The 27,899-nt window shown below is 37.0% G+C and overlaps 1 protein-coding gene across 1 annotated transcript in view; it reads right to left on the reverse strand.

The window, feature by feature from the left end:
• Positions 1-371: 371 nt before the first annotated feature.
• The window catches only part of DDX1 (DEAD-box helicase 1), a 36,586-nt gene continuing 9,058 nt past the window's right edge, over positions 372-27,899 (reverse strand). Inside the window, exons 7-26 of the mRNA XM_058551761.1 lie at positions 27,567-27,650; positions 27,272-27,355; positions 26,824-26,900; positions 26,190-26,262; positions 24,416-24,492; positions 24,189-24,303; positions 23,042-23,180; positions 18,745-18,805; positions 14,892-14,990; positions 13,956-14,045; positions 13,033-13,221; positions 11,442-11,493; positions 9,273-9,419; positions 4,834-4,925; positions 3,218-3,290; positions 2,992-3,064; positions 2,869-2,911; positions 1,724-1,819; positions 1,335-1,455; positions 372-700 (exon numbers count right to left, since the gene is read on the reverse strand). Coding sequence (XP_058407744.1) covers positions 570-700; positions 1,335-1,455; positions 1,724-1,819; positions 2,869-2,911; positions 2,992-3,064; positions 3,218-3,290; positions 4,834-4,925; positions 9,273-9,419; positions 11,442-11,493; positions 13,033-13,221; positions 13,956-14,045; positions 14,892-14,990; positions 18,745-18,805; positions 23,042-23,180; positions 24,189-24,303; positions 24,416-24,492; positions 26,190-26,262; positions 26,824-26,900; positions 27,272-27,355; positions 27,567-27,650 — 1,916 coding nt within the window. The 3' untranslated portion in view covers positions 372-569. The remainder of the gene's footprint in view (positions 701-1,334; positions 1,456-1,723; positions 1,820-2,868; positions 2,912-2,991; positions 3,065-3,217; positions 3,291-4,833; positions 4,926-9,272; positions 9,420-11,441; positions 11,494-13,032; positions 13,222-13,955; positions 14,046-14,891; positions 14,991-18,744; positions 18,806-23,041; positions 23,181-24,188; positions 24,304-24,415; positions 24,493-26,189; positions 26,263-26,823; positions 26,901-27,271; positions 27,356-27,566; positions 27,651-27,899) is intronic.

Genomic DNA, 27,899 nt, shown 5'->3' on the forward strand with positions numbered 1-27,899 from the left:
TCACTGTCACCATCACCAAATCAGTCATCAATTCTTAGACACAGAATCTTTTCTAACTCCCCAAAAAACTCCAGGCTTTCAAACTAGCCAAGCCATCCTTCTACTTTGGGATCATCCAATTTTCTTTCATGTTACGACTCTCCTCTAGCTTCAATATACACCTAGACAGCCATAACCATCTCGAGATTGCCTCCATTTAGGACCACGTCCTGTGAAGAATTCTACTCAGGATATTCACTATTGGTTCCACATAGGTCCTCTGCCAAATTCACATATCCGTAAACTTCATCCATTACTTCATAAACGCACAGCTTTCTTGAAAAAGAAAACCATCAAACAACTTTAAAATATGACACAAATCTTCATGAAGATACAGTCATCAAATTTATTATTTTCATTAGCTTGCCATTTTATGAAGAATTCCTAAGACTAATGTTTCTTGACATGCAAGAGTTAGCATTAATAGCTTAAGTTACTATAAATACTGCTGCTTGGAAGCAGTACAACTGTTTTAGAGTTTTAAGATCACAGACTTTTATTATTCAAATCTTATTCAGTGTATGTTAAAATCAGAAGGTTCTGAACAGCTGGTTAGGAAGGTAGCCAAGATGCAGGAAAGATGTCTGCGCCTCCTTTTCAAGGGCAGCCAACTCTTGAACTGTAGGTGCCAAAATATCCACATGGCCTTTATAGTTTCCACCTGCATCACACACAAATTACAAAGCGATGTAAATGACATGCTTGAAATAACTTGTCAGCAACACTCTGGCTCAAATATATCAGTTTAAACCTTGCTTCTAGCAATAAAAATGTACTACTGGGCAAGTTATCTCTAAAACTCTGAGTTTTAAAAATGTTAAATCAATATTAATAAATAAGGCCTCACTAACAGCTGTCCCAATACCCCTACCAACCCCGCCCCTATCCCTTCCTTGGTTTGGAAACCACTAGTTTAGCCTGAATCTTAAAAACAATTTTCAGGAATAAGCTAAGGTAATAGTAGGCTGGGTTACCACTCGAATTAAGTCAAAGGTTCTCAATTCTTTACGAAAAATTACCATTATACTCTTGTTTCCTAACAATTGCATAAGTGTTCAACTACTCTTATGACATTAACACCTCAAGATAAATAGCTAAGCTGCTGTCCTTCATTCACATACAGATCACACAATAAAAAAATGTGACGACAGTTATGGACAAAGTACTACGTAATGAGGAGGCAATGATTCATATGCTAAAAATATACACTTAAGGATATGAAATTACTCTCAAACTAAAGCTCACAAAGGACACATTCACATTTAAAACAGAATCAAAAGTAATTCAAAGCTTACCACCAGCAGCCCTTTTTTGACCATAGGTAACCTTCCCATCAAACTCATCCACTGGTACCTTTATATCTGGCTCAACCTGAGAAATGGTACAGTTCAGGTGTTCTTCTATCTCAGACAGCAACTAAGAAAGGGAGAGGAAATTAAAACATTCTCAAAGTTGCATTTTAATAGCATTAAATAAAACCAGGAAGGCTATAATACTTAGTATAAACGAAACTGAGATTTCTGAAGAGATGAACTCACAAGCTACAATTTATAAACTATAGGTAACATTATAATCAATTACTACTTTTCCTTATAATTGACAAACAGATAAAAGCTGAGATTAATTTTTGTAGATAAATGCAGTTTATTTTTACCAATTTTAATAAGCTTTGGGGGAGTCTTACCTGCATCTCATTGTACCATATGGTACAGCCACCATCATCCTTGAGTCTTGTGTTATAACACCCTTTTCCACGGCTGCTACATACATGGTACCAAACCTATATTAAAGCAAAAATATTAACATGTATGAAGATTGAAACATGCTAGATATCTTTATTCTCAATTAGTTTTTAAATATTTCCTGTCCTTGAGACACAAGAAAAATAGATTATAGGTATGCTATATCATCCAATTACTACCACCATTCAGTAGCTCATTAACTAGGTCTTCTGAAAGAGTTCTGAGAATAATCCAAAAGTTTTTCTAATGTCAATTATGGAAAGGAATTCTCAGATAAAAATAAGGATGAAAAAGTAAATATTGGAGAATGCTGTAGCAAGATTAGTATCAAAAATAAAGTTAAAATGTTTTCTATAAGATAATAAAGCAAAGAGTAAAAAGTAAAATGAACAACTAGTTTGGGCAATGAGTTTGTGGGAGTTCCTTATTCTGGCAACTCTTCTGTAAATTTGTATCAAATTATATCAAAATAATAAGCTACCTCCGTCCCCCATAAAGTCTTCTATGGCATGATGCCAGAGAAGATTGAAATATTTTTTGGTGAAAACACTTATATTAAAGCTATTAGGGAAAATTACATTTTACATTTTTCCTTTCTAAACTTCACCCTACTACTTATCCATTCAAATAATATAAAGAAAAAGATGCCATTAAAAAGTTCATTTATGGGCCGGCCCCGTGGCTTAGCAGTTAAGTGCTCGCGCTCCGCTACTGGCGGCCCAGGTTCAGATCCCGGGCACACACCGACGCACCGCTTCTCCGGCCATGCTGAGGCCGCGTTCCACATACAGCAACGAGAAGGATGTGCAGCTATGACATACAACTATCTACTGGGGCTTTGGGGAGAAAAAAGGAGGAGGATTGGCAATAGATGTTAGCTCAGAGCCAGTCTTCCTCAGCAAAAAGAGGAGGATTAGTACGGATGTTAGCTCAGGGCTAATCTTCCTCACAAAAAAGAAAAAAAAAGTTCATTTATATTCCATATGCAACTGAGTTCAATGTGAATGGAAAAATCAAACTGCTTTTATTTCCAACATCTAAAATGACAACACAAACAATGAATATAATACATCATTGAAAAGATTACCTTCTCTTTTTCTGTTGCCACCAGGGAAATAGCCAGACCCATCCTGAAAGATTTTAAGTCTTTATTAGACTTTACTCCTGAAGCACAGAAGCTTAAAAGGGAAAACAAAAGTTACAGCAGTACCTTTCAGCTCTTCCTACTCTGCCAATTCGATGTACATAGTTTTGCTTTTCATCAGGCAAGGTGACATTTATAACTGTAAACAAAAACAATTATTACCAATTGCCAATAGTTTCTAAAATTTTGAAACGTATTAGACATCTGACATTCTAAATATTTCAAACATATTAGGTGGTTTACTTTAAATTCCACAGAATTCAAACTGCAGGCATAAAAACTTTCTTTTTACCATAAGGAACACCATGGATATCAATTCCTCTGGCGGCTACATCTGTGCAAATCAAGAATCTTACATCTCCTTTCTAAAGAGAACAGAGAGGAGAGAAAGGAATTTATTAGTAGGTACACTAAAAAATAAACACAAATACTATCTTTCCACTAAATGAGACCTCTAATGTGGTACCATCAGATTAGAGTTCCAGATATTCATAATTCACTGGACCAAGTCTTGCATTTTTAAGTTATGATCTGCTAAAATATGACATTTAAGTGAATAAATCATTCGATTCATTTTTACTTTTCTTTTTTCTTACATCAAAGATATTAAACCATTGTTAAAATTTAGCTTTATCTTTAGAAATCCTGACTGGGTAATCCAAAAGAAAGATAGAACAAAATGTAAAAATAGAAGCATTATCTTTACTCTTGTATTAACAGAGAATGGGCCCCTGGTGCTCTCAACAAGGAAGTCCCAAGTAGCCTTCAGATGTTATTTGTGCCCCAAGGCACGGCAAAGTGTGAGATTCGGAGGAGGGGGGAGGGCATATGACTTCTGGTCCAGTACAACGTCCAGGATAGAGAAGGGTGACACACACGCTGAAATCCATGTCAACTATGCTCAGCATGGAAACAGAATCCAAAGTTCCTAAGTCCAGTACTTCCCCTCTTTTCTCTCATTATGGGTCTGAGAGAAAATACCTGTACTCTACACTGAGGTAAACACACAGTAGTAAATGGAGAACGAGATTGCTTCCGGGTGGAGGCTACTGACCTTGAGTTCTCAATGGCTCAAGCCCTACCCACCTATACCCAGAGCTATATAATCTGTTCATGCACTACGAGCACATAACTGGGATGGTCTGGTCCAAACATTTCAAAACATATTTAATCTACGAAACCATATTCTGATACTCGTCTTAAATTGATCTACAAATTAAGTTCTCTATCGGTATTACTACAAACTATTTAAAAAAAAAAAAAAAGCTCACAGACATGGTTTAACTATCCAATGATGCTTCTCCTAAAAATATCTACCTGAGAGAATTTAACTAAAACTTCCTTAAATTGAAAATTCTTATTGCAGTAGTGTTGTGCTGATAGAGAACACTTAATTTACCACTTGACTGTTAAAGATGACTAAGCCCTGCCAAGATGAGGACATACCGTAGGGTAGAAATATTTTGAAATTTCTAGGACAAGAATTGCTTTAATAATACTAACTGAGGGCCAGCCCCGTGGCTTAGCGGTTAAATGCGCATGTTCCACTACTGGTCCAGGTTTGGATCCCGGGCTCGCACCAACGCACCACTTATCTGGCCATGCTGTGGCAGCGTCCCACATACAGCAACCAGAAGGATGTGCACGTATGACATACAACTATCTACTGGGGCTCTGGGGAGAAAAAGGGGAAAAAAAGGAGGGGGATTGGCAATAGATGTTAGCTCAGAGCCGGTCTTCCTCAGCAAAAAAAGAGGAGGATTGACATGGATGTTAGCTCAGGGCTGATCTTCCTCACAAAAAAAAAAATAATAATAATAATAATAATAAATATAATAATAATAATTAAAACTAGATACAATGCCCCTTTTAAGTATTAAGGAAATGCAGTTAACTCAATATCAGTACCTTAAATCTTTCCAAGTTTTGCTTCCTCTCATGAGGCTTTCTGTCACCATGAAGACAAACACATGAAAACTGGTGTCCTTTTTTGTCAGGTCCTAGTGAAAAGCACATTAAACAGTTAACCTTGGAAAAGATTATGCCTAAGACTATGTCAAAATAAACCCAGTAACATTCACACTACAATGATACCATGTAATTCTATGGAAATCTATACCCCAACTTGCCATAAACCACGGTTAACACAATTTCTGTCATAGGTGAAATGCCATTAAAATGACTCCATGAGGGGCCAGCCCGGTGGCGTAAGCGGTTAAGTGCGCGCACTCCGCTGTGGCGGCCCGGGCTTCGCCGTTTCAGATCCCGGGCGTGCACCGACACACCGCTTGGCAAGCCATGCTGTGGCGGCATCCCATATAAAGTGGAGGAAGATGGGCACGGATGTTAGCCCAGGGCCAGTTTTCCTCAGCAAAAAAAAAAAAAAAAAGAGGAGGAATGGCAGATGTTAGCACAGGGCTGATCTTCCTCACAAAAAAAAAGACTCCATGAGCATTAAAATTGATTTGCTTTGAAGGACACTTTAAACCACCCTTCCTGATCTGCGGGAGCAGATAAAGCAGTATGCCAACTAAAACGCATTGTATGAGGAAAACGTATGCGCAGACCAGGAACCTCACCTATCCCATGTAAAGTGAAGAACCAAAAAGTAGACAAAAGGGATCACTCTTAGAAGAACTAAAATGAGCATTATGAAGTTCATGCCCTTACTATGAGGCCATGTCCACAAGCCTGCTCTCCCCAAGGTGTTCTAAGGTGTTCTGAGCCACTTAGTTATCTGGTTTCCTGGCCAAAGCAGATTAGAAGAAGCAAATTGGAAGGATGGAGAGGTGCTACTTTAGAGGCAGGTGCAGTGGTAGCCTGCTAAAAAAGAAACTTCAAATAGATACAGTAACAAAAAGCAGTGTAGTCTGGACCAGAATAAGGGCAAATGGCCTTGTAGAACTCAACAGAACCTGTACGCACCACTATGAGAGAGCCCAGAATAACAATTATGCCACTTTACTCTCCATAGTAAGTTAGGTTCAATAAAATATACTTCAGAATTCAAGGAAACAATACATTTTGAAAGATATGCACCCAAAATGACTAACACAAAAACTAACTATGCAGAGGAGAAATAATAGCTAACCAAAACTTCCAGAGGCTTACAGCTGAGGGCTTCTTGCATTCTGAACTCACATAGTTTAGCAAAGTATCACATACATACTCCCACTCTCTGGTTGAGGGGTGTGCAGAGAGGAGACGGATCCTTTATTCCCCTCTCTTAAATCCCTGAAATCTGGTATATATTGTTATTTTGGTTTTAGTAATGGTTTGGGAAACTTGTTTTCTATGCAGAGGTAACCAGAATATTTAGGGAAGGAAGGTAAAAGGAACTAAGGAATATTACTGCTTGATCAATCAACAGCACTCCTAACTACACAATCAAATCCTCCATTCAAAACCGTGAACAGGAGGAAGATGGGCACAGATGTTAGCCCAGGGCCGTCTTCCTCAGCAAAAAAAAAGAGGAGGATTGGCGGATGTTAGCACAGGGCTGATCTCCTCACAAAAAAAAAAAAAAAGAAAAGGAAAAAAAAAAAAAACCAACGTGAACAGGAAGAAATATTTATTACAAAACAGTCACTACAATTAAAACAACCAAGCAAGTCTAGTTGCTAGGACTTGAAAAAAAAAATGTTACTGAACTGTTCACTGTAATGAACCATGTAATGTGTTCTCTATATGACCATTGGTTCAAACTTTTAAATTGTTCAAATTTTCCATATCCTTTTTGAGTTTTCTAGCTGCTTGAGGTACGTTAATTATAAAAAGAGGTATTCAAGTCTTTGCCATTATGAGAGCAAGATTTGTCTATTACCCTGTACATCTGTCAATTTTTATTTTATATATATACACATATATATACATACATATATTTTTTTCTTTGGTGAGGAAGATTGGCCCTGAGCTAATATCTGTGCCAGTTTTCCTCCATGCTCTATGTGGGACGCTGCCACAGCATGGCCTGATGAGCGGTGTATAGGTCTGTGCCCAGCATCCAAACCCACGAACCCCAGCTGGTGAAGTGGAGTGCGTGAACTCAACTACTACGTCACTGGGCCAGCCCTAATTTTTTTTTTTTTTTTTTGGCTGAGGAAGATTCACCCTGAGCTAAGATCCATCACCAATCCTCCTCTTTTTGCCTGAGGAAGATTGGCCCTGAGCTAACATCTGTGGCAAATCTTCCTCTATTTTGTATGTGGGTTGCCACCACAGCATGGCCACCGATCAGCAGTGTAGGTCCTGAACCCACGCCGCCAAAGCAGAGCATGCCGAACTTAACCATTAGGCCACCAGGGCTGGCCCTACTTTATATATTTTTCCAACATTTATTGTATTTTCCAACATTTATTGTATTTTCAAACATATTGCAAAATTTAAAGAATTCTAACAGTGAATAACTAACTACACAGTCATGTGTCACTTAACAATGGGGATACGTTCTGAGAAATGCATCATCAGGTGATGTCGTCATTGTGCGATCGAGTGTACGTACACAAATCTAGATGGTGTAGCCTACTACACACCTAAGCTATATGGTACTAATCTTATGGGACCACCATCATATATGAGGTCCGTCATTGACCAAAACGTCATTATGCAACATGACTGTATTCTCACCACCTAAATTCTACTATTAACATTTACTGTATTTGCTTTACCACATATCTATCTATCCCTCTATCCTTCTATCAACTCATTTTTATATTTTTGATGCATTTCAATGTAAATTGCAGATATCAGTACACAGTTTAGCATGCATATCATTAACTAGAGTACAGTATCTGTTTAAGTTTTTTTGTTTTCCTTGAAGTAACAATTACATACAAGGAACTGTACAAATTTTAAGTATACATTTGCTGAGTTTTGACAAATGCATACACCTTCTAGCCCAAAGCCCTATCAAAATATAAAACATGAATATCAGCCCACAAAGTACCTTCACGCCCTTTCCCAGACAATCCCCATTCCTACTCTCCTAAGGACATTCACTGTTCCGGGTTTTTTTCTACCTTCATAGATTAGATAGTTTTGACTCTTCTAGAAATTCATACAAATGGAATCATACAGTATATACTCTTATGTGAGAATTCTTTCATTCAGCATAACGTTTCTGAGATTCATCCAGTTATTGTGTCTATCAGTGGTCTATTCCTTTTCATTGCTGAGTAGTATTTCACTGCACAAATATTTCACATTTTGTTTGGCCATTCTCCTATTGATGGCCACTTAGTGTATTTTCAGTTTGGGGCCATTACAAATAAAGCTGCTATGACCATTCTTGCACACAGCTTTGTCAGCTTTCCCTTATCTTGGGTGAATATTTAGGAGTTGGACTGGTAGGCCATAAGATAGCAATGTTTAATTTTACAAAAAATTGTTTTAAGACCTTTTACCAAAGTGGCTGTACACCAACACTGTATGAGTGCTCCAGCTGGTGTTGTGTTTGTAACCTAGCCATTCTAATCAGTGTATAGTGGTACTATGCTGTGATTTTATTTTGCATTTCCCTAATGACTAATTACATTGAGCATTTTTTCATGTTGGTTTAAATGTTTGATGTTATTTTATAAGGAGCATAAAATTAGAATCATTATATCTTCATTGTAGATTGGGTATTTTTATTACATAGTGGCCTTTATTTCTAGTAATATTTTTGTATTAAAATGTATCTCATTAATACAGCTAGACCAACTTTCTTTTGATTAATATTTTAGCTGATACATATAAATATTTTGTCTTTCCCCTTCCTTTCAATCATTCCATGTCCTCAAGTTTCAGGTATGTTTCTTGTAAACAGCATATAGCTAGATTTTATCCAGTCTAACTATCTATGCCTTTTAACAGAAGACTTCAGTCCACTGATACATATTATAGTGTTTACTCACATACTGGAGATTTTTCCACCAGCCACCTTACTCTGTAATTTCTAACCATTCTGCTTTTTCTAATTTTTTTCCCTCTTCCTTTCTTAGCGTTTTTTAGATTAATGTTTCTTCCTCATTTACTGGTTGAGAAGATATATATTTTATTATTTAATGATCACACTTGAAAATTTTAACATTAAAGTTAATCAATAATGTTACCCTTCTTCCAAATGACATAAAGGCCTTAGAATGCTGTGATTCATGTTCACTGTAATGAAATTATACCTCTGTGGAAAATGAGCTCATTGTTTTTCCTAGGGCTTATCATATGGAAAAGTAGTGGATGAGCAGATACTTAAATGCACCATCATTGCTTTAAATTCTGAGCATGCATTCTAGACTCCATCAACGTGAGACTAATAATCTATTAAATGAGGAAATAAATACAATTTATTTCAAGCAAGGAAACATTACCTCCGCCTTGTTGCATAAAATACTGCTCCAAGTTATCACAGTCAATTTTTGTTCTACAAAAGATAATTGCTTGATCCATCTTGTGTTCCTTGATTGCCCGGACAGCATACTCCCCCTTCAGGATTTTAATAGCTTCAGACCACATCTCTTGAATACCACATAACAACAACAACAACAACAAAAGAGAATTTCAATTTGAAATTGTCATAAACATACATAATTACAGTCAAAGACTTACTGCTTAACTCACTTAAAAAACTCTGCTTTAACACAAGTATTACAGACAAGAATAAGAAATAAGAAATAGGGTGAAATGGTGAGATAATCCATTAGCTCATTTATTTTTGTTTCTGTTAATATTTTTTATGCCAGGTTATGGGATAACAAAACACCTATAACCATACCTCTTATGACGGAAAAACACACGTATACACACACACAACCAGAAATACATACAACAAAACTTTGTTCTTACCTCTCATGGAGGACTAATCATATTCTGCCTTGCTTATTAACTCATTAGCTCATTAACTTCCCTAAATGCTCAATAAATGTTTACTCAATTATTTTAACCCCTCTAAAAAATAATTAAAGTACTTTCTAAATCAATCTAAACACCAGAAAGTTCATACTTCACTCTGTGCAATAAAAACTGCACATCAAACCTAGTTAGTAATTGCTTAGTCACCATCCTCCAAATCTCCATTTTTCAGTGTGAAGCTGGGCTATAGTTACTCCTCAACTGTCCAACGCAAAATTTTAATTCTTTAACCCAACATATTTCTAAGGTCTCTTAGTTACCTCTAATTGTAGCATAAACTAAGCAAAACTTTTACAAGGAGAAACATATGAAGCAGTAAAAAATTTTATTTTATAAAATGCATTCCCCAACAGTAGGATACCATCATTTTCAACTAGCAGTGTCTCTGCTCCTCTCCAACAATAAGGCTAGTTGAGCATGCACCTTATAAATTTGGAGCTGCACACAGAAAACTGAGTTCAAAGGAACTCTTTTTAATCAAGATTGCAGATAATTCACCTTTTAGATACTTGTCAAAAACCCACCAATGAATCCAATCATGGACCAAATGCAGTCTAACCCTTGCCAACGATCCACTTGAGACATCTGATGTCAGACATGCAGCCTAATGGGTTTAAGATCTATTCTAGGTTCTCTAAGATCTACACTATCCTTGTACCATGACATATCTTCATATATCTTTTTTTTCCTTTTTTGGTGAGAAAGATTAGCCCTGAGCTAACATCCGTTGCCCGTCCTCCTCTTTTTGCTGAGGAAGATTGGCCTTGGGCTAATATCCGTGCCCATCTTCCTCTACTTTATATGTGGGACGCCTGCCACAGCTTGGCTTGATGAGTGGTGCGTAGGTCCACACCCAGGATCCGAACCTGTGAACCCCGGGTTGCTAAAGCAGAGCATGCAAACTTAACCACTACATCACTGGGCCAGCCCCCCTTCATACATCTTTGAAATATTATGTATCTGAAACAAACTATCTCAGCTCTGCACAGAAGTAGCTTCACTGAATCAAGATTTAATATTAGGCTTTTTAAAATTTGATAAATATTTAATGATATGGAGTTTCAGTTTGAGAAGATGAAAAAGTTCTAGAGATGGATGGTGGTGATGGCTGCACAGTAGGAATGTACTTAATGCCATTGAACTGAACACTTAAAAACGGTTAAAATGGTAAATTTTATGTTACATGTATTTTACCACACACAAAAAGAACCAATAAACTATTTCAAGATCATTTCTGTACCTTTCATAAGGCTGTAGCTATTTTCCTTTGTTACCCAATTCCCTGATATAAAGGATCTACATGACATTTCTCCTGGAATTCAGGGCCAATATAAAATCTGTTACCAAAGAAATTTCCTGGTCATTGAGAATTCTATAATCCAAAATATTTGTGACTTGGATGCCAGGAGACTAATATCTTAAATTTGGTGATTAAAATTCCTCTAAGTTGACTGCTATCAGCTTTTTTCCCATTTCTTTATTATCTTTGCTGCTTTTATTTTCAGATTTCCTATTCCAATTTTGTAGGTCACCTCAAATCCTTCATGAGAGTAGACAGGGCATAAACTCAATAAAAAAATTTTATTTTCAAAATCTTTCAAAACATTTTATTAGTTCTTTTAACTTACCTGGACTGTTAGCACCAGGTCTTGTGTTATCTTTTGCATGTACTTCATCAGTCTATCAAAAGAAAAGGATAAAAAAACAGAGTAGTTAAGTAATGGTTCAGAACAGGTATCATTTTTATTATTATTATTATTTTTTTTGGCGAGGAAGATCAGCCCTGAGCTAACATCTGTTGCCAATCCTTCTCTTTTTCCTTTTTGCTGAGGAAGACTGGCCCTGGGCTAACATCCATGCCCATCTTCCTCTACTTTACATGGGACCCCGCCACAGCATGGCTTAACAAGCAGTGCATCAGTGTGCACCTAGGATCTGAACCTGCGAACCCCGGGCCGCTGCAGCAGAGCGCACACACTTCACCGCTATGCCACCGGGCCAGCCCTTTTTTTTTTTTTTTGAGGAAGAGTGGCCCTGAGCTAACATCTGTTGCCAATCTACCTCTTTTTTCTTTTTTCCTCCCCAAAGCCCCAGCACGTTGTTGTGTATCATAGTTGTAGAGTTGTAGCTCTTCTATATGGGATGCTGCCTCAACATGGCTTCATGAGCAGTGAGTAGGTCCACGCCCAGGATATGAACCAGCGAACTCTGGGCCACAGACGCAGAACATGCGAACTTAATTGCTGTGCCACTGGGCCAGCCCTAGGTGTCATTCTTTTAAAGGGAGAATTTTATCTAACTTTATACTGCATCTCAGATATATGTCTCTATAACTTGTAGGCAAAACCATTCTTCCGATTCAGAAAAACACTTTATTAACTAGGTCTAAGGCTAATCAATTTTAAATGTAATAATAAAAATGCAATGGTGGTTTTCAGAATACTGTGCATTTACAATCAACATATCCTTATTATATAAAGGTAAACCTACTAACTGGGAAAAATGACAAGATGGACACATAAAATTGCTTTTTAGGAAAACAATGCACATCAACAGGACACTAAAATACTACTAGAAATGGAAATCGTATTTTAAATTAGATCTATATATAGCTAATCCTATTTATTTATAAAAATTATATCAAGAAAGATGATTATAAAAGTAACTTTACAGAGAAATATAAAAGATGAGCCCATCACTTATTCCATGCCTTAGAGGCCTAAATTTTTCTGGTCAATGTGCAGGACTTCTTTTTCTTAGACAGGATCTGGTCTTTTTTTTTTTTTTTTGTGAGGAAGATCAGCCCTGAGCTAACATCCATGCTAATCCTCCTCTTTTTGCTGAGGAAGACCGGCTCTGAGCTAACATCTATTGCCAATCCTTCTCCTTTTTTTTTTTTTCCCCAAAGCCCCACTAGATAGTTGTATGTCATAGTGGCACATCCTTCTAGTTGCCGTATGTGGGACGCGGCCTCAGCATGGCGGGAGAAGCGGTGCATCGGTGTGCACCCGGGATCCGAACCCGGGCCGCCAGCAGTGGAGCGTGCGCACTTAACCACTAAGCCACGGGGCCAGCCCCACAAGATCTGGTCTTTAAGCATCTCTAACAGCCTTTTTCTTAGATACAGGATCTGGTCTTTAAGCATCACTAAGAGCCCAAGGTTAAGCTAGTTTATGAATGCTTTATTCTCCACAAATGTCAACAGTATAAAGTACTTACTCGAATGTGGTTTTTTCCCAGCCTTTCCCAGAGTCTGTCAGTTTTGGGATTCACTGGGACAACAACATGGTGTACGGTGTCTGGAACAGAATCTTCTCCTTTTAAATCAACCCATGTGGGAAAATGCATTATCTTCTCAGACAGTTTCTTTACATCAAAAGAATGCAAAGTAGCAGAGCAAACAATCACCTAAGAATAGAAAAATCAAGATTTAGATAAACTTTTATTTCGTAATAATAATTCTACCACATGAAAACTGACATGGGGCACAAAGGATGCTGACCCTGGAATCTGAAGACAAGGCTGACACCTGACACCGTAGCAAAGACTAGTGGTGTGACTCTGGGCAGGTTAACCTCTCTGAGCTGCAGTCCCCTCACCACCACAGAGATCACACTCTCTACTCCTCAAGATCCTACACTAAGTCAGATGAAAAGGTTTCTGAAGATCTAAAGTCATAAGATACTATTTATCTCCTTCTCTTAAAAACCTCTCTCTCTCAAATTCTTCCCAAGAAAGAAGGATGAGAAAAAGAAGAGGAGTATTTTAAGAAATAATTACTAAGGAAACAACTGTTTTTCAACAGCTCAAGATATTTTTCCTTCAAACAGGAAGCAGTACTCATAGTCTGGAATATAAACTCTAAATGCTCTGTAGAAAAAAAAAGCAACTAAGAATTTTCCCCATAGTCTTCTGTAACACCTAAATAATTTCCTCAAATTCCCTCTCCTTTCTTTTAAAAGCAACTTTTAAGACTGCTTCCTCTGTGTGTACTATTTAATCACGTAATGAAGAAAATGTTCATACCGTAGTTAACAATCAGAAGACACTAAAACAAAATGTAAATGTAAAACAAAAAAAATTAAGTATTAATACATAACAATTATCTACATGTATTTTAAGATGCTTTACTCATTTTATACCTGAAGTCTTTTTCCATCAGAGGTAATCTGAGGAATCTGATTGTGAATCCTATTTATAAAATCAGAGTAACCTTGAGAAAGAAGCCCATCCTGCACGAGAAACAAAGAAAACCGTAAGTTTTTTAATCGGTAGCTAAATCTTTCTTTTCCAAATCAACTATAAAATTTAAGATATGGAAACTAATTCATATACATATATATCCCTACATTTTCAAAATGATTATTTTCTACTGGATATTTAAAGACAAGTTGTAAACTCAACTTTAAATTCCATGTGACTAAATTATGAAATAGCTGACAATAACCCAAAAGCCATACTTCAGTATTCTAAAATGAATATGAGAGTTAATACTCCTACCACATGCCCTTATGCATATGATTTTAATGTGAAAAATAAAAACAAAAAACTTTAGTGCTGAAAAACTACTTCAACCCATCCTGAAAATTATTTGGAAGTACGTCTCAAGAGCCACAAACACATTAATGTCCTTTCATACACTTCACATTTTGCAATTAAGACATAAAGTAATAATTTGTAACATGTAAAAAATTCATGTACAAAGATAGCTATTCGGAGTAAAAAGCAAACCTATGCAGGTAGTAACAAGAGTGGTTAAATAAACCATGAAGTATCCATATAATAGACCATTAGACAGCCTTTAGAAATCATTTCCAAATAATGACATGATATACTTAGAATACTATATTTAAAAAAAAAAAAGATTTCCCAGATTCCACATAGCTTGATTTCAACTACATAAAATAATATTTACATAGATATAAGAAGTAGATGAAAATATATCAAACTGGTAACAATGATTATCTCTGAGTACTGGAATCATGACTGAATTGTATTTTTTCTTCATCATTTTACATATTTTATCTCCAAAAACATAAGTAAACGTTTTTTAAGAGCACGACTATATTTCAACATACAGCTTCATCCAGGACCAGGAATCTAACTTGAGACAAGTTCAGCTTTCCAGTTGACACCAAATCATCTAGTCTTCCTGGAGTGCCAACGACTATATCTACCTGAAAAATATCAAAAGAAGCACCTACTGAAAACTGAAGAACTATTATAATCACCTTAAAATAGCAACCAACAACAGTCTACTTATAATAAAAACATGCATATTGAAGTAGTCACGGTCAACTCTAAATTTGCAAAAAAAGAGTTATAGATAATGCCGTATTATCAAACTTGTATTTGGTTTGAAATTAACGTCAAGATTTTGCCAATTGATTTTGACATCCTTAACTGTTACATATAGACTAATATATAAAATTTGTATTTTCCCAGAGAAAATCAGATGAATTTACAGGAACTCTGAAATTAAACCAGGATTCAAATCCCAGTTCCACCATCACCCAGCTGTATGACCTCAACTTATATAATCTCTGTTTCCATTTTTCTTTTTTTTATTTTATTTCTTTTGTGTGAGGAAGATTAGCTCTGAGCTAAAGTACTTACCAACAACTTAACAACTTATCCGTCGCCAATCCTCCTCTTTTTGCTGAGGAAGATTGGCCCTGGGCTAACATCCATGCCCATCTTCCTCTACTTTATATGTGGGACATCTGCCACGGCACGGCTCGATAAGCAGTGTGTGGGTCTGGCCCAGGATCTGAACCTGCAAACCCCAGGCCGCCGAAGCGGAGCGCACATACTTAACCACTACGCCACCAGGCTGGCCCCTCGATTTTCTCATTTTTGAAATGGGTAATACCTTCTGCTTTATAAGATGGTTGTGATAATTAAGAGACAGATACGTAAAGTACTTGATGCCTAATGTGCCAGGGGCTTGAGAAATCTGGTTATAATTAATAATAATGATGATCTCATTGACTATCCAGGAAGACAATAATAATTACCATTTGTTAAGTGCTTATAATGAACAGGCACTGTGCTAACGTTCTACAAGTACTGTATCATTTCATGTTGCCACTAAGGAAAACACTACTATTATTATTGCTATTGTTAGATGAGGATACTGAAGTTTAAAAAATAAAGTCATAAGAACTTAGATGATACAGCCAGGAAGTACCCAAACTGGGATTCCAACTCAAAGTCCAAACATGAGAAAAGGTCTAATTCAAATAAGAACAAGTTTTATTTAACTTTTTATTACAAAAATTGTCAAAGATTCACAAAGAGAATAGTATGATGAACCCCTATGCCAGTACAAACAATTAACAATGTTTTCCATTGTCACACACACACACACACACACACACACACCTTTTAATCAAGCCCATAGGAATACTGATTAGGAACATGGGCTTTGAAATAAGCTCTACCTGTAAGTTGTAAGATCTTGGGCAAGTTATTTAATATTTAGTATAAGTCAGTATAATGGGGAAGACTATCGTCTCAGAGGGCTATTGTGAGAACTGAATAAGAAAATATATGTAACACATTTAGCAGTACCTAACCCATTTCTATAAAGTAGTTAGTAAAGCTTAAGTATTTTTAAAGAGTGTATATGGATGTATGTGTGTGAACACAAAAAAGGTATTATATAAAATCATTCAGTAAATTAGACCATTCAAAACTTCTCCTCTTTATCAACAGGCATGAAAAATTACTTTTATTCTTTTTTACTTGTGTTCTGCACTCTAGACTAAAAACATAACTTTCTCCTAACAAATTTATCCCTATAGTCTCATCACTTCAATATCTCACTCCCTGAAAAAGGAGACTACTGTGTTGAATGGATTTTTAATTTGATCCAATATGAGGCATTTATATTCCCATGAAAAATAAAACAGACATTTCTGAAGTTATTGTTTCACTGTATTGATAACAATTAACAAGTCTCAGTTCAACCTAGAGAATATTAGCTGAAAATATGAAGATAAAATCTGTTCAATGTATTAAGAATCTACTATGTGCCAAGCACCGTGACAGGTGCCATACATAGCAATGAACAAAAGACCATCTGGTTCTATGTGTAACATTTCTTCACTATAGGATTCTAACCCACCATGTGAGTTTCCTCCCTCTTCAACTTCCATAGGTAAAGTCAGCATGAAAATAGATACCAGGTCTCTCAGGTTTTAAAAAAAAAAAAGTCAGTTAAATTGGAAAAGCCTGAGAGAAACATTAACATGACTTGTATAGGGCCGGCCCCGTGGCTTAGCAGTTAAGTGCGTGTGCTCCACTGCTGGCGGCCCAGGTTCGGATCCTGGACGCACACCGACGCACTGCTTCCCCGGCCATGCTGAGGCCGTGTCCCACATGCAGCAACTAGACGGATGTGCAGCTATGGCATACAACTGTCTACTGGGGCTTTGGGGAAAAAAAAAAGGAGGAGGATTGGCAATAGATGTTAGCTCAGAGCCAGTCTTCCTCAGCAAAAAGAGAAGGATTAGCATGGATGTTAGCTCAGGGCTGATCTTCCTCACAAATAAATAAATAAATAAATAATATGACTTGTATAATAGCACCAACTACTTCTTCAGGCCTCAACTGCACATGTTGCATAATTGTGCAACTTTTAAAAGATTAAAAAAATTAAATAGTTCTACTCTCTCACTCCAAAGCTGACTTCTGCCCCAGCATAAGACACAACAAAGGGCTAAGACTGAGCCAGAAGATGATGGGAGATAACAGAAGTAGAGAATATAAGACAGAAAAAAGAGCAGAAAGAGAACATCCTAGATCCCCTAAGTAGGATGGAGGTGAGTCCTGCCAAGAAAGCTACGGAATAACACTGCCTTTACTTTGCTATTGGCTTCAGCCAGCACCAAATTTTAGATATGAATGATAAAAGCAGATCTAATTTTTTAAAAGCTCTACAGCTAGAAAAAATGAATTAAGAAACTTAATAACCTACAGCAGAAAAGGATTTGGGTTTGAGGAACTGAGATTTGGAATGAACATATTAAATCTACGGTCACTAAAATATAACACACCAAATAAGAACATATCAAAGCAATATTATCTTAGAATAGCATTAACAAGTAGAGTAATATGATTCCTTGCTCTTAACATGCCATTACCAGGTCAAATTTGAACAATTCAGCATAAAATTTCATTTAACAAGGGCACCAATGGAACTGGAGGAAGGACATATTTGCTCACCATGATTCAGTATCAGGTGGTTTAAGTTAAATGATAAAATATTTAGAGAAGGAAATGGAAGAGAAATGTGTAAGGAAAAAGTTAGTTCACACAAATAAAATATTTTATGAAGTCCCACCTATATTTAGCTTCCTAGAATTGATGAGCACAGTTAAGAATTTCTCAAACGTCTTCCCAAATAACGAGGATGACAGTCTTAGCTTTGTCCTTTATAAGGGCATGCATGAGCACAGCCTTTACGACTCCCCCTTACACGTATCTGCACTCATCTCCCTCCTACTGGAATCACAATTTTATCATCCTTCATCCTTTCCAAGGATCACTGCCAAAAACTTCTACATTCTCTGCAATCTACTTTACCTCCATTTCTATTCTTTAACTTCAGTTTCTTTTTCAATTATTCCCCAAAGAAATGACTCTTAATTCATGAAAGTGAGAAGGAAATTCTCAGGTGCTCAAAAAGTAAAACAAAAGAACCCTCACATGTGCTGGAATTTTACAGGAGGGGTTTGGAAGAGACTAACGTGCTGTATACTTTTGGGAGAGGAAAAGCATACTTGCAAGATGTTTTTGTACAAATATATACTTTTTTACCTTGCTCTAATTTCAGCCTCATTTCATTTTTCTTGAAATGCAGCAGAACTATACTGCCAAAACAACAATCCATAATGTTACTTTTTAGAAATTAAAAGTACAACTTACCCCATTATCCAAAACTGAGAGCTGATCCCGAGCTGCAACACCTCCAATTATCAGAAGCTCCCTGAAATAAATACCAGAATCATAATGTAGGAAGATTCAAGTTTGCTTTACTGCTTGATTGGTATCCATTTCTTTTAGGTGAAAATTAAGGTTGAGTAAGTTGAGAAAGTAATTGAGTAACTGAGAAAGAATCTACAAGGAAAGTTTGGAGAATGATGGAAACAAAGCACTTCATTCCCAGTAGCCATATAAACGCTACATCAGGGTAAGGTAACTGAGGAGAACATGAAAGCCTGGAACACAGAAAACATTAGTCCTCACCTACATATCCTTCTATATTAGGATAATTCCAGGTGCTGCAAAATCTGGTTTCTATCTACCTTTCCAGACATATGTGGTTATATGTGTATAAAATGTCTCTGAAAGAATATATAAATATCAATTTTAAAAAAGTGCCTCTGGGGCCGGCCCCGTGGCTTAGCGGTTGAGTGCCTGCGCTCCGCTACTAGCGACCTGGGTTCGGATCCCGGGCGTGCACCAACGCACCGCTTCTCCAGCCATGCTGAGGCCGCGTCCCACATACAGCAACTAGAAAGATGTGCAGCTATGACATACAACTATCTACTGGGGCTTTGGGGGAAAAAAATAAATAAATAAAATTATAAAAAAAAAAAAAAGTGCCTCTGGGTAGGATAACTAAAAACTGGGGGGTGGGGTGAAAGGAGACTTCCTTTTCACAGAATATCCTTTTGTATTGTTTGAATTTTTCTCATTCCAAATACTTTAAAAAAAAATGCTTAGGTTAAAAAAGATTGCCTTATGCCAAGACAATTCAATGGTGGGAAAGAACAGTCTTTTCAAGAAATAGTGCTGGAACAAATGATACAAAGACACAAAAGAATGAAGTTAAACCTCTTCTTATCGCATACACAAAAACTAACTCAAAATGAATCATAAGACCTAAAATTATAAAACTCTTAGAAGAAAACACAGGAGTAAATTGTCAGGACCTGGGGTTAGGCAAAATCTCCTCATATACAACGCCAAAAACAAAAGAGACAAATGAAAAAAATAGGTAAGTTGGACTTCAACAAAATTAAAAACTTTTGTACTTCTAAGGACACTATCAAGAAAGTGAAAAGACAGCCCACAGAATGGGAGAAAATATTTGCAAATGATATATCTAATGTATACTATTATATGTGTGTGATATACATATATATCAGAATATATAAAGAACTCTCACAACTCAACAATAAAAAGAAAACCAAATTGAAAAACGAGCAAAGAAGTTGGACAAACATTATAAATGGCCAATAAGCACATGAAAAAAATGTTCAACATCATTATCTATTGGGGAAATGCAAATCAAAACCACAATAAGATACCACTTCACACCAGGATGGCTACAATCAAAAAGACAGATATTAAGTGTTGGTGAGGATGTGGAGAAAGTGGAATGCTCATATATTACTAGTAGGAATGTAAAATGGTGCTGTCACTTTGAAAAACAGTTGGGCAGTTCCCGAAAATGTCAACCATGAAGCTACTATATGGTCCAGCAATTCCACCCCTAAGTACATATCCAGGAGAAACGAAAATGTATGCCCACACAAACACTTGAACACTAACCTTCATAGCACAGTAACCAAAAAGTGGAAACAACCCAAATGTCCATCAACTAGTGAGTGGATAAATGAAAATGTGGTATATGCACAGAGCAGAATTCTTTCAGGCAATAAAAAGGAATTAAGTATTGATACATGCTACAACAGGGATGAACTTTGAAAACCTTATGCTAAGTGAGAGAACCCAGTCACAAAAAAAGCACATATTGTCCAACTCCATTTATATAAAATGTCCAAAATAGGCAAATCTATAGACAGAAAATAAATCAGTGGTTGCCTAGGGATGGGAAGATTAGGGAGAAATGGGAGTGACCACTAATGAGTAGTGTTTCTTATGAGGGTGATGAAAATGTTCTAAAATTGGTTTTGGTGATGGTTGCACAACTCTGTGAACATGATAAAAACTGAAAACAACCTGTACACTTCAAAGAGTGAATTGTATGATATGTGAATTATATCTCACTAAAAGCTATTTACAAAAAGATTGTCTCCTTTTTATAAATAGCAGACAAAATTACTTCCTGAGGCAGCCAGATAACTTTCAATCCAAAGCATCTACCAAGTATCTTACTTTACTAATTTTATTCTTATTTGATCAGTCATTTAAAAAACATTAGAAAACACGAAGAAAGCAGATGATGTTAACACTGCGTCTTATAATTCCAAGACTCTGACTGAAAATCAGCTTTATGATTGCCTACCTTCATCTTAAGCAATTTAGATAGTAAAAGTAAACAAACAAAAAGTTTTCTAGCCTACAGATGTCCATTACCTTGGCATATTCCCTCACCACCTGCCACTCTAGAGCCATTATGTTTCCTGAATCCGGTAACACCAAATGCCAGATTGGCTACATAGGAATCACCTAGAAGAGCTGCCATTCTTCCTTAAACCAACCAACAGAAACGTTCTAATTCCTATTCCTTGGAAATTCTGATTTAGTATATCCAGAGGAGGGAACCAATACATTTGCAATTTTAAATAAGGTCCCCAAGCTCCCAGGTTTGGAAACCATGGGCCTAAATCTATCATTTCTTCTCCTACAATACTTGACTCTTATCCACCTTCCTTATCAGATATATTTACCCCTACAAATTTAGCAGCAGATAACTACACACACACACAACAGTCCATGCTTGTGTGCAAAGTACTGTAGAGCTGAGGAATACAAAAGAACAGCCCCTGCCTTAAAGAGTGTAATACTAAGCTGGGATGAGTAAAGCTATGCGTATTGAAAACAAGGAACACTGACACAAGGCAGCGTGTAAGGATTATGGCGAAGCATACACAGACAGGGGTATCGGAGGAGGGAGAAAGGACTGGACTGCTACAGACAGGTTAGCTTCACAGAAAGACCAGGACTCGAGCTGGGTTTTCAAGGAAGGAAAAGGCTCACCTGTACTGAATACCAAAACGAGTAACCCACAATTTTACCATCTTAACAAATAAATTGATTTTATTATTCATCATCCCTTCCAGCCTTTGTCCATAGGCACGTTAATCTTTACACACAGTTATAGGACAAAAAACAATTCACATTAGCATTTTACATTCTTCCAGAAACACTCTCTTCTGAAGAGTTTCCAGTCTCTTATACCACGCAAATGCGTTGGCTATGGCCTCCTATAGTGACTTTCTCTATCGTATCCTCAAGGCCTTTTATCACACTCATTTTGTTGTTTCTCTCCCTCCACTCTATCCCCACACTCCAACACTTAATTCTATGAAGGCAAAGACTAAATCTCATTGTTATATCCCTGATCTCTAGCCTAAGACTTTACACATAGAAGGTATTCAAGTAGTTACCAAATGAGTGACATGCATCAATCCTCAAAACAAAATTGGGAATTATTTTACCTAAAAAGTTTTAAGTATAACTTATCCCTGAATAAGTTTAACTTGTGAGAAAGATCAATATTAAAAAGATGGGCCTGCATGATGTCAATAATTTCAAGTTTCTGAAATTAGATAGCGGTGATGGTTGCACAACCTGTGACTATAACTGAAAACCACTGAATTGTACACTTTAAATGGTGAATTTTATGGTATGTAAATTATGTTTCGATAAAAAAAGTAATTGAAAGCAAAATTAACAAAAATCAAGTGGCAAATCAACTGTATATATATGGCCTTCTTATATAGCATGGCCTTCCTCAAACTGAAAGGGATTGCTACTGAGCAAGAAGTTCCATAAGATCACTTAACTCATGGTCTCCCTCCAATGGCAGAAAGAGCCCTCTACCTAGATAGTCTGAAGGCCCAAATGGAAGAAGGTCACCACTGTGAGACAGGCTAAAATCAACCTTGTCAAGCTAAGTTTACTAACATGCTAGAAGTGATATGTTTTCTATGCAAATGAAGTTATAAAACTAACAATGAGTGAAATGCTTCCCTTAAAAATTAATTTTTACTCTGAAAGTGTTTTGCACACCATGACTCTTCATATAAGACACGAAAAAAATCTCAATTTTTTTTAATCAAACATCACTTAAACAGGAGTTTTATATACAAACTAATTGCTACTATATATCAAAGTTAAATATATTTACACACTCATACATGTAGGTATACACACTGAATTTCTACCTCATTTTTTTCTACCTTATAGTTCTTTCAAAACACCTCAAACCTAAAGACAAAAGGCATTCGAGCATGAAAGGAAGCTTTACCTTAATTTAGGATTATCAATATATTTCTTAAACTGCTTGACGTTATTCAAAGTTTGTTCAGCTAACTCTCGGGAGGGCTCGACGATGAGAGCTTTTGGAGCATTGGGAAGAAACTTTGTTTGCGCCACCTGCGCGTTACCTTAAAAGAATAAAAAAGATTAGAACACGTACAAATCACATCTCAAAATACCTTTATTGTAAAACATAAGCACAAATATTCGAATATCAAAATTTTAAATAACAATTGTCAAAAAGTATAGGAGATAGTCAAACAAAACAAAATAAAGCTAAGAGTCCTAAAATGAACTAAGGCTTATTTAAATCTACTTGCAATAACTGCCATAGATTACACGCTTTGTGATAAAGTAAACAAGCTATGAAATGTCCTTCCTTTAAATAACTGAAAGAGGGGACGGCCCAGTGGCGTATCGATTAAGTTTGTGCCCTCTGCTTCGGCGGCCTGGGGTTCACAGGTTTGGATTCCAGGTGGGGACAGAGGCATCGCTTGTCGAGTCATGCTGTGGTGGTGTCCCATGTAAAGTGGAGGAAGATGGGCACGGATGTTAGCCCAGGGCCAATCTTCCTCAGCAAAAGGAGGAGGATTGGCAACAGCTGTTAGCTCAGGCCTGATCTTCCTCACACACACAAAAAAAAATTATTTAAAATAAATGAATAACTGAAAGAGATTAGGCAGTATAATAAGGTGAGAGTATGAGCTTTGGAGTCAGACTGCTTGAGTATGAATTCGGTTCTGCCACTTACTTACTCTATGACCCTGGGCAAGTCACTTCAAGCCCCTACCCTTCAAGTCCTTTGTCTGTACGATGGGAAGAGTACTACCTCATAGGGTTGCTGTGAAGATTAAATAATCCACGGGAAGCACTTAACACAGTGCTGGCACACATTTCATAAATACCAGATACCATCATTATCATGATCGGGTTCCCCAAAATGCCTAAACTGAAACCAAATATTTAGAGCTTATGGATTAGGTTTTGAAACTGAATTTTACTGATGTGTTAAACAAAGATGTGTGACTAAACCAGTAAGGGGAGTATATCTAACTAACCCACTGTGAGAAGCCTTATTTACCGGTGCTTTCACAAATACCCCATTCTTGAAACCCTTACCCTCTCAGCTGCAATACCTGAGTGCTGTGATTTGACAACATAACTGTCCAACGCCTTAGAAAGAGCAACGAAACCATCTTTTGGTGGAAACTTAAATTCTTCTTCACCGAAGTTAAATTTTAGTTCAGCATTCTGGCATCAAATAAAGGAGAAAATGAAAATTCTTAACCTAGTAGCAAACTAAACAATACAAAATAATTCAGATCAAAGTAGCTTATAATCATTGCAAAATTTTTCTAATTACCTTCAAAACGCAGGCAGGAAAGAGGGCTTGGTTCTTCATATGTGGTGGTATTTCAAATGCCAGACCAAGGTCTTTTCCTTCAAAAAAAAGAGAGAGAGAAGAAATTGCAACTACCAGAAAAGAACTTCTACATGCTCACCACCAAATCTACCAACTCATCTGCAGTCATGCTCCCCCTCCTGTTACCATAGATAAATTGTGCTGCCTCATGCTAACCTCTTCACTTTTTTACTTTACTCCTGAAATTATCCCCTGCCCCCTCCACATTTGTAATTTTTCTCTTCCTACCAGATCACTTCCATCAGAACTTCAACTAGACATTCCATATCATACAAACATACTATAATAGCTCCCATATTAACACACAGATAAACCTCCTTAAACACAGATCTTCCTCCAATTACCTATTTTTCTTCTCCCTTTTTGTAGTAAAACTCCCTGATTTCTGTTTTCACTGCGCCCACTTCATTTCATTCCATTCTCTACTGAACTGATTTCCAATCAGGCTCTCCCCATTTACCCCTCGTTCCACCAAAACAGCTCTGTGTCAAGCTCATTAATGATCTCCACTTGCAAATCCAGTGGTTAATCCTCCTTATTCCTCATCTTCCTAGACTAGACTCATCAGCAGCAATGGACACAATCTGATTATTCCTTCCTCCTTCAAATACTTTCTTCACCTGGATTACAGGACCTCAATCTCTCTTGGTTCTCCTCCTCCTGGCTTTCCTCCTCATTCACTTCTCCTAGATTCTCCTCCATTTGCAGACTTCTAACCACAAGAAAACTGCAGGCCTCAGATCTCTCCTATTCTTTATCTATTCTCATTCCCTAGGTGATCGCGTCCAGTCCTACAGCTTTAAATATCATCTATAAGCCAATGACTCCCAAAGATACATCTCCAATCCTGATCTCTCCCCTGAACTCCTGACCTGCACACTGACTACTTACTTGATTTCACCACTTAGATGTCTAAAAAGTATCTCAAACTTAATATGTCCCAAATGGAACTCCTGGCATCCATCTGGTTCCCTGCCTACTGCCACCACCCACCCACCTGCCAGTCTGTTTTCAACACAGCAGCCATGATACTGTTAAACTAAAGACAGATGATGCCAATTCTCTACTCAAAATCCTAATGGCTTCCCATCTCACTCAAAACAAAAAGTTTGTATCACGGCCTATAAGGCCCTATACGGCCTGGGCTCGCTACCTCACTGACCCAACATTCTACCATCCTCCCCATGTGCAGTGGGCTCCAGACCCACTGGCTCCTCACTGTTACTCAAATACCCTCAGCACGCTTCCATCTCAGGGCCTTCACATTTACTGTTCTCTCTGCCTGAAGTACTCTTCCAAGTATCTGCGTGGCCCAGCACCCAACTCGTTTAGATTTCTACTCAAATGTCACCTTACCAGAGAAGGCTTCTCTGACCGTCCTGCATAAATGCCCACACCTGCAGACTGCTCTCATTCTTCCTCCCCTCCCCGACTCACACTCTCTTTCAGTGCACTTGTCCTCACCTAACATATTACATATTCGTCTATCTCTCCCCACCAGTAGGTAAGCCCCAAAAACCTGCTTGTGTACTCCATTTTCCACTATATCCCAGCATCTACCAGCGTGCATGGCACAGAGCAAACGCTCAATAAGTATTTGTTGAAAAGAAAGGGAGGGAGAGAGAGTATTGAACAAGAGGGAGAGAGAATTAAAACATCACAAATACTGGATACCATATCTCTTCTCTAATAAGATGATCCATAGAAAACTTACCATTTTTGGAGAATTTGATATGCCCTTTATCTATATCTAGGTAACATCCAATGGTATCATGCATAGTGAATTCCTAGAAAACCAGAAAGTCAAGTGCTGTTAATAAAAAGCAAAATCGTGAAGTTAAAAGTTCATACACAGCTGCATCAAAACTATGTGTTAGTGTTTCAAAATAATTCCTTAAAGCTCTAACGTACGTGTTAAAATGCCTATTACAACATACCATATGTAGAAGCGTCTGACAGGCTTACTAGAATCAACATGATATCCAGGCTCATCCACATTACTATAGATTTAGGCTCACCAGAACAAGTGTACTTAGATTCACCAACATTAAAAATAAGAAACGAGAATAACACGTGCATTCAAGTCAAAGCCAAAATCAAAATGAGGTGAAAACAGAAGACAAAAGTAATATACTTTAGAGGGGCTAATAAATGGCATAAAAGAAAAATATTTATCTCATTTTGTAACATTTCTTCACTGAAGTCCAAATCTGAACTTTCTGTGAAAAATATTAAGAAAATCCACCTGAATTTAAGAATCATTCCTATACCCTCAGTCATGTCATGAGTGATCACGTAAGCATGCAAGAAGTTACTGATGCTATGATTAAGTCAATGATACAACTTACCTCTCCATAATTATCAAATTGTTTATTATGGGATTTCTTTCCTGTTCCACCAAAGCCAAATCCAAACTTGTCAGTACCTAAATTTAAAAAATATTGTACTTACGTGGTGAGAGTAAATATAAAATTAAAAGCCCCATAAAGAAGTTTACAAATTTACAATAATATAAGCATCTATGCAGTATTGTGTGGTACCTATTTAAGAATAACTTTGCTCTGACTTCACTCACGTTCTTAACCTTATTCTTCCTGATTTTATACTGTTATAATATGTATTTTTCAGTACTTCAAATCTTTTTTGAAACAGGATGGGATATAGATAAATATTATTAGTTCCATGTCTCTAAAATATAAACTTTGTATGGTTTATTATTTTGGTCCCCATTTTAATAAAATGTTAACAATCCACAAATATAAATCAATAAATTTCATTTATTTTAGAAACACTTACCTAGGTCTAAGGAAGCCTGCATGGAAGACCACCCAACTCTGCATAATCCTTGGTCATGACAGGATACTTCATAGTAGTGTTTCCCTACAAGGGCAAAATACTTTGAGATTTACATAAATTACACATGTACGATGTACATGAATACATACAGATGTATGCTCCAAATGAAGAATCATAGATCTTTTTGTAACATTAAAAATCTTTTCTGACCCTTGATTTAAAGCTATTTAAAGAAAGTTCATGTATTAATACATTACCTCAAAAGCTTATACAAGTACAAACGCTGTTTGAATACCTTTCGTTAATCCTTTTGTAGCTCTACATCCATGCCATTCCTTTACTTCTCTGCTTTGACAACAAAGACCATCTGACCCAATGGCTGGATTTAAGAAAAACACAGAAAATCATGTCAGTACAGATGATATAAATCATGCATGCTGAAATAAGTATTGTTCAGTCCTGCTGATAAGATAATTCCTTCACTTGCAGCAATGTTCCAGAGACTGAGACTTGCTGACTCCTGAGTGATAGCCATATCTTCCCCACGAGTAACTATCCTTCTTTCCCTGCAGGACCTTGGCCACGTTGGGGACTAGTTTCTACACTGTCACCTGTTAACTAGGACAAG

This window comes from Diceros bicornis, chromosome 12, assembly GCF_020826845.1.
Source record: "Diceros bicornis minor isolate mBicDic1 chromosome 12, mDicBic1.mat.cur, whole genome shotgun sequence".
In the NCBI taxonomy this organism is placed as follows: domain Eukaryota; kingdom Metazoa; phylum Chordata; class Mammalia; order Perissodactyla; family Rhinocerotidae; genus Diceros; species Diceros bicornis.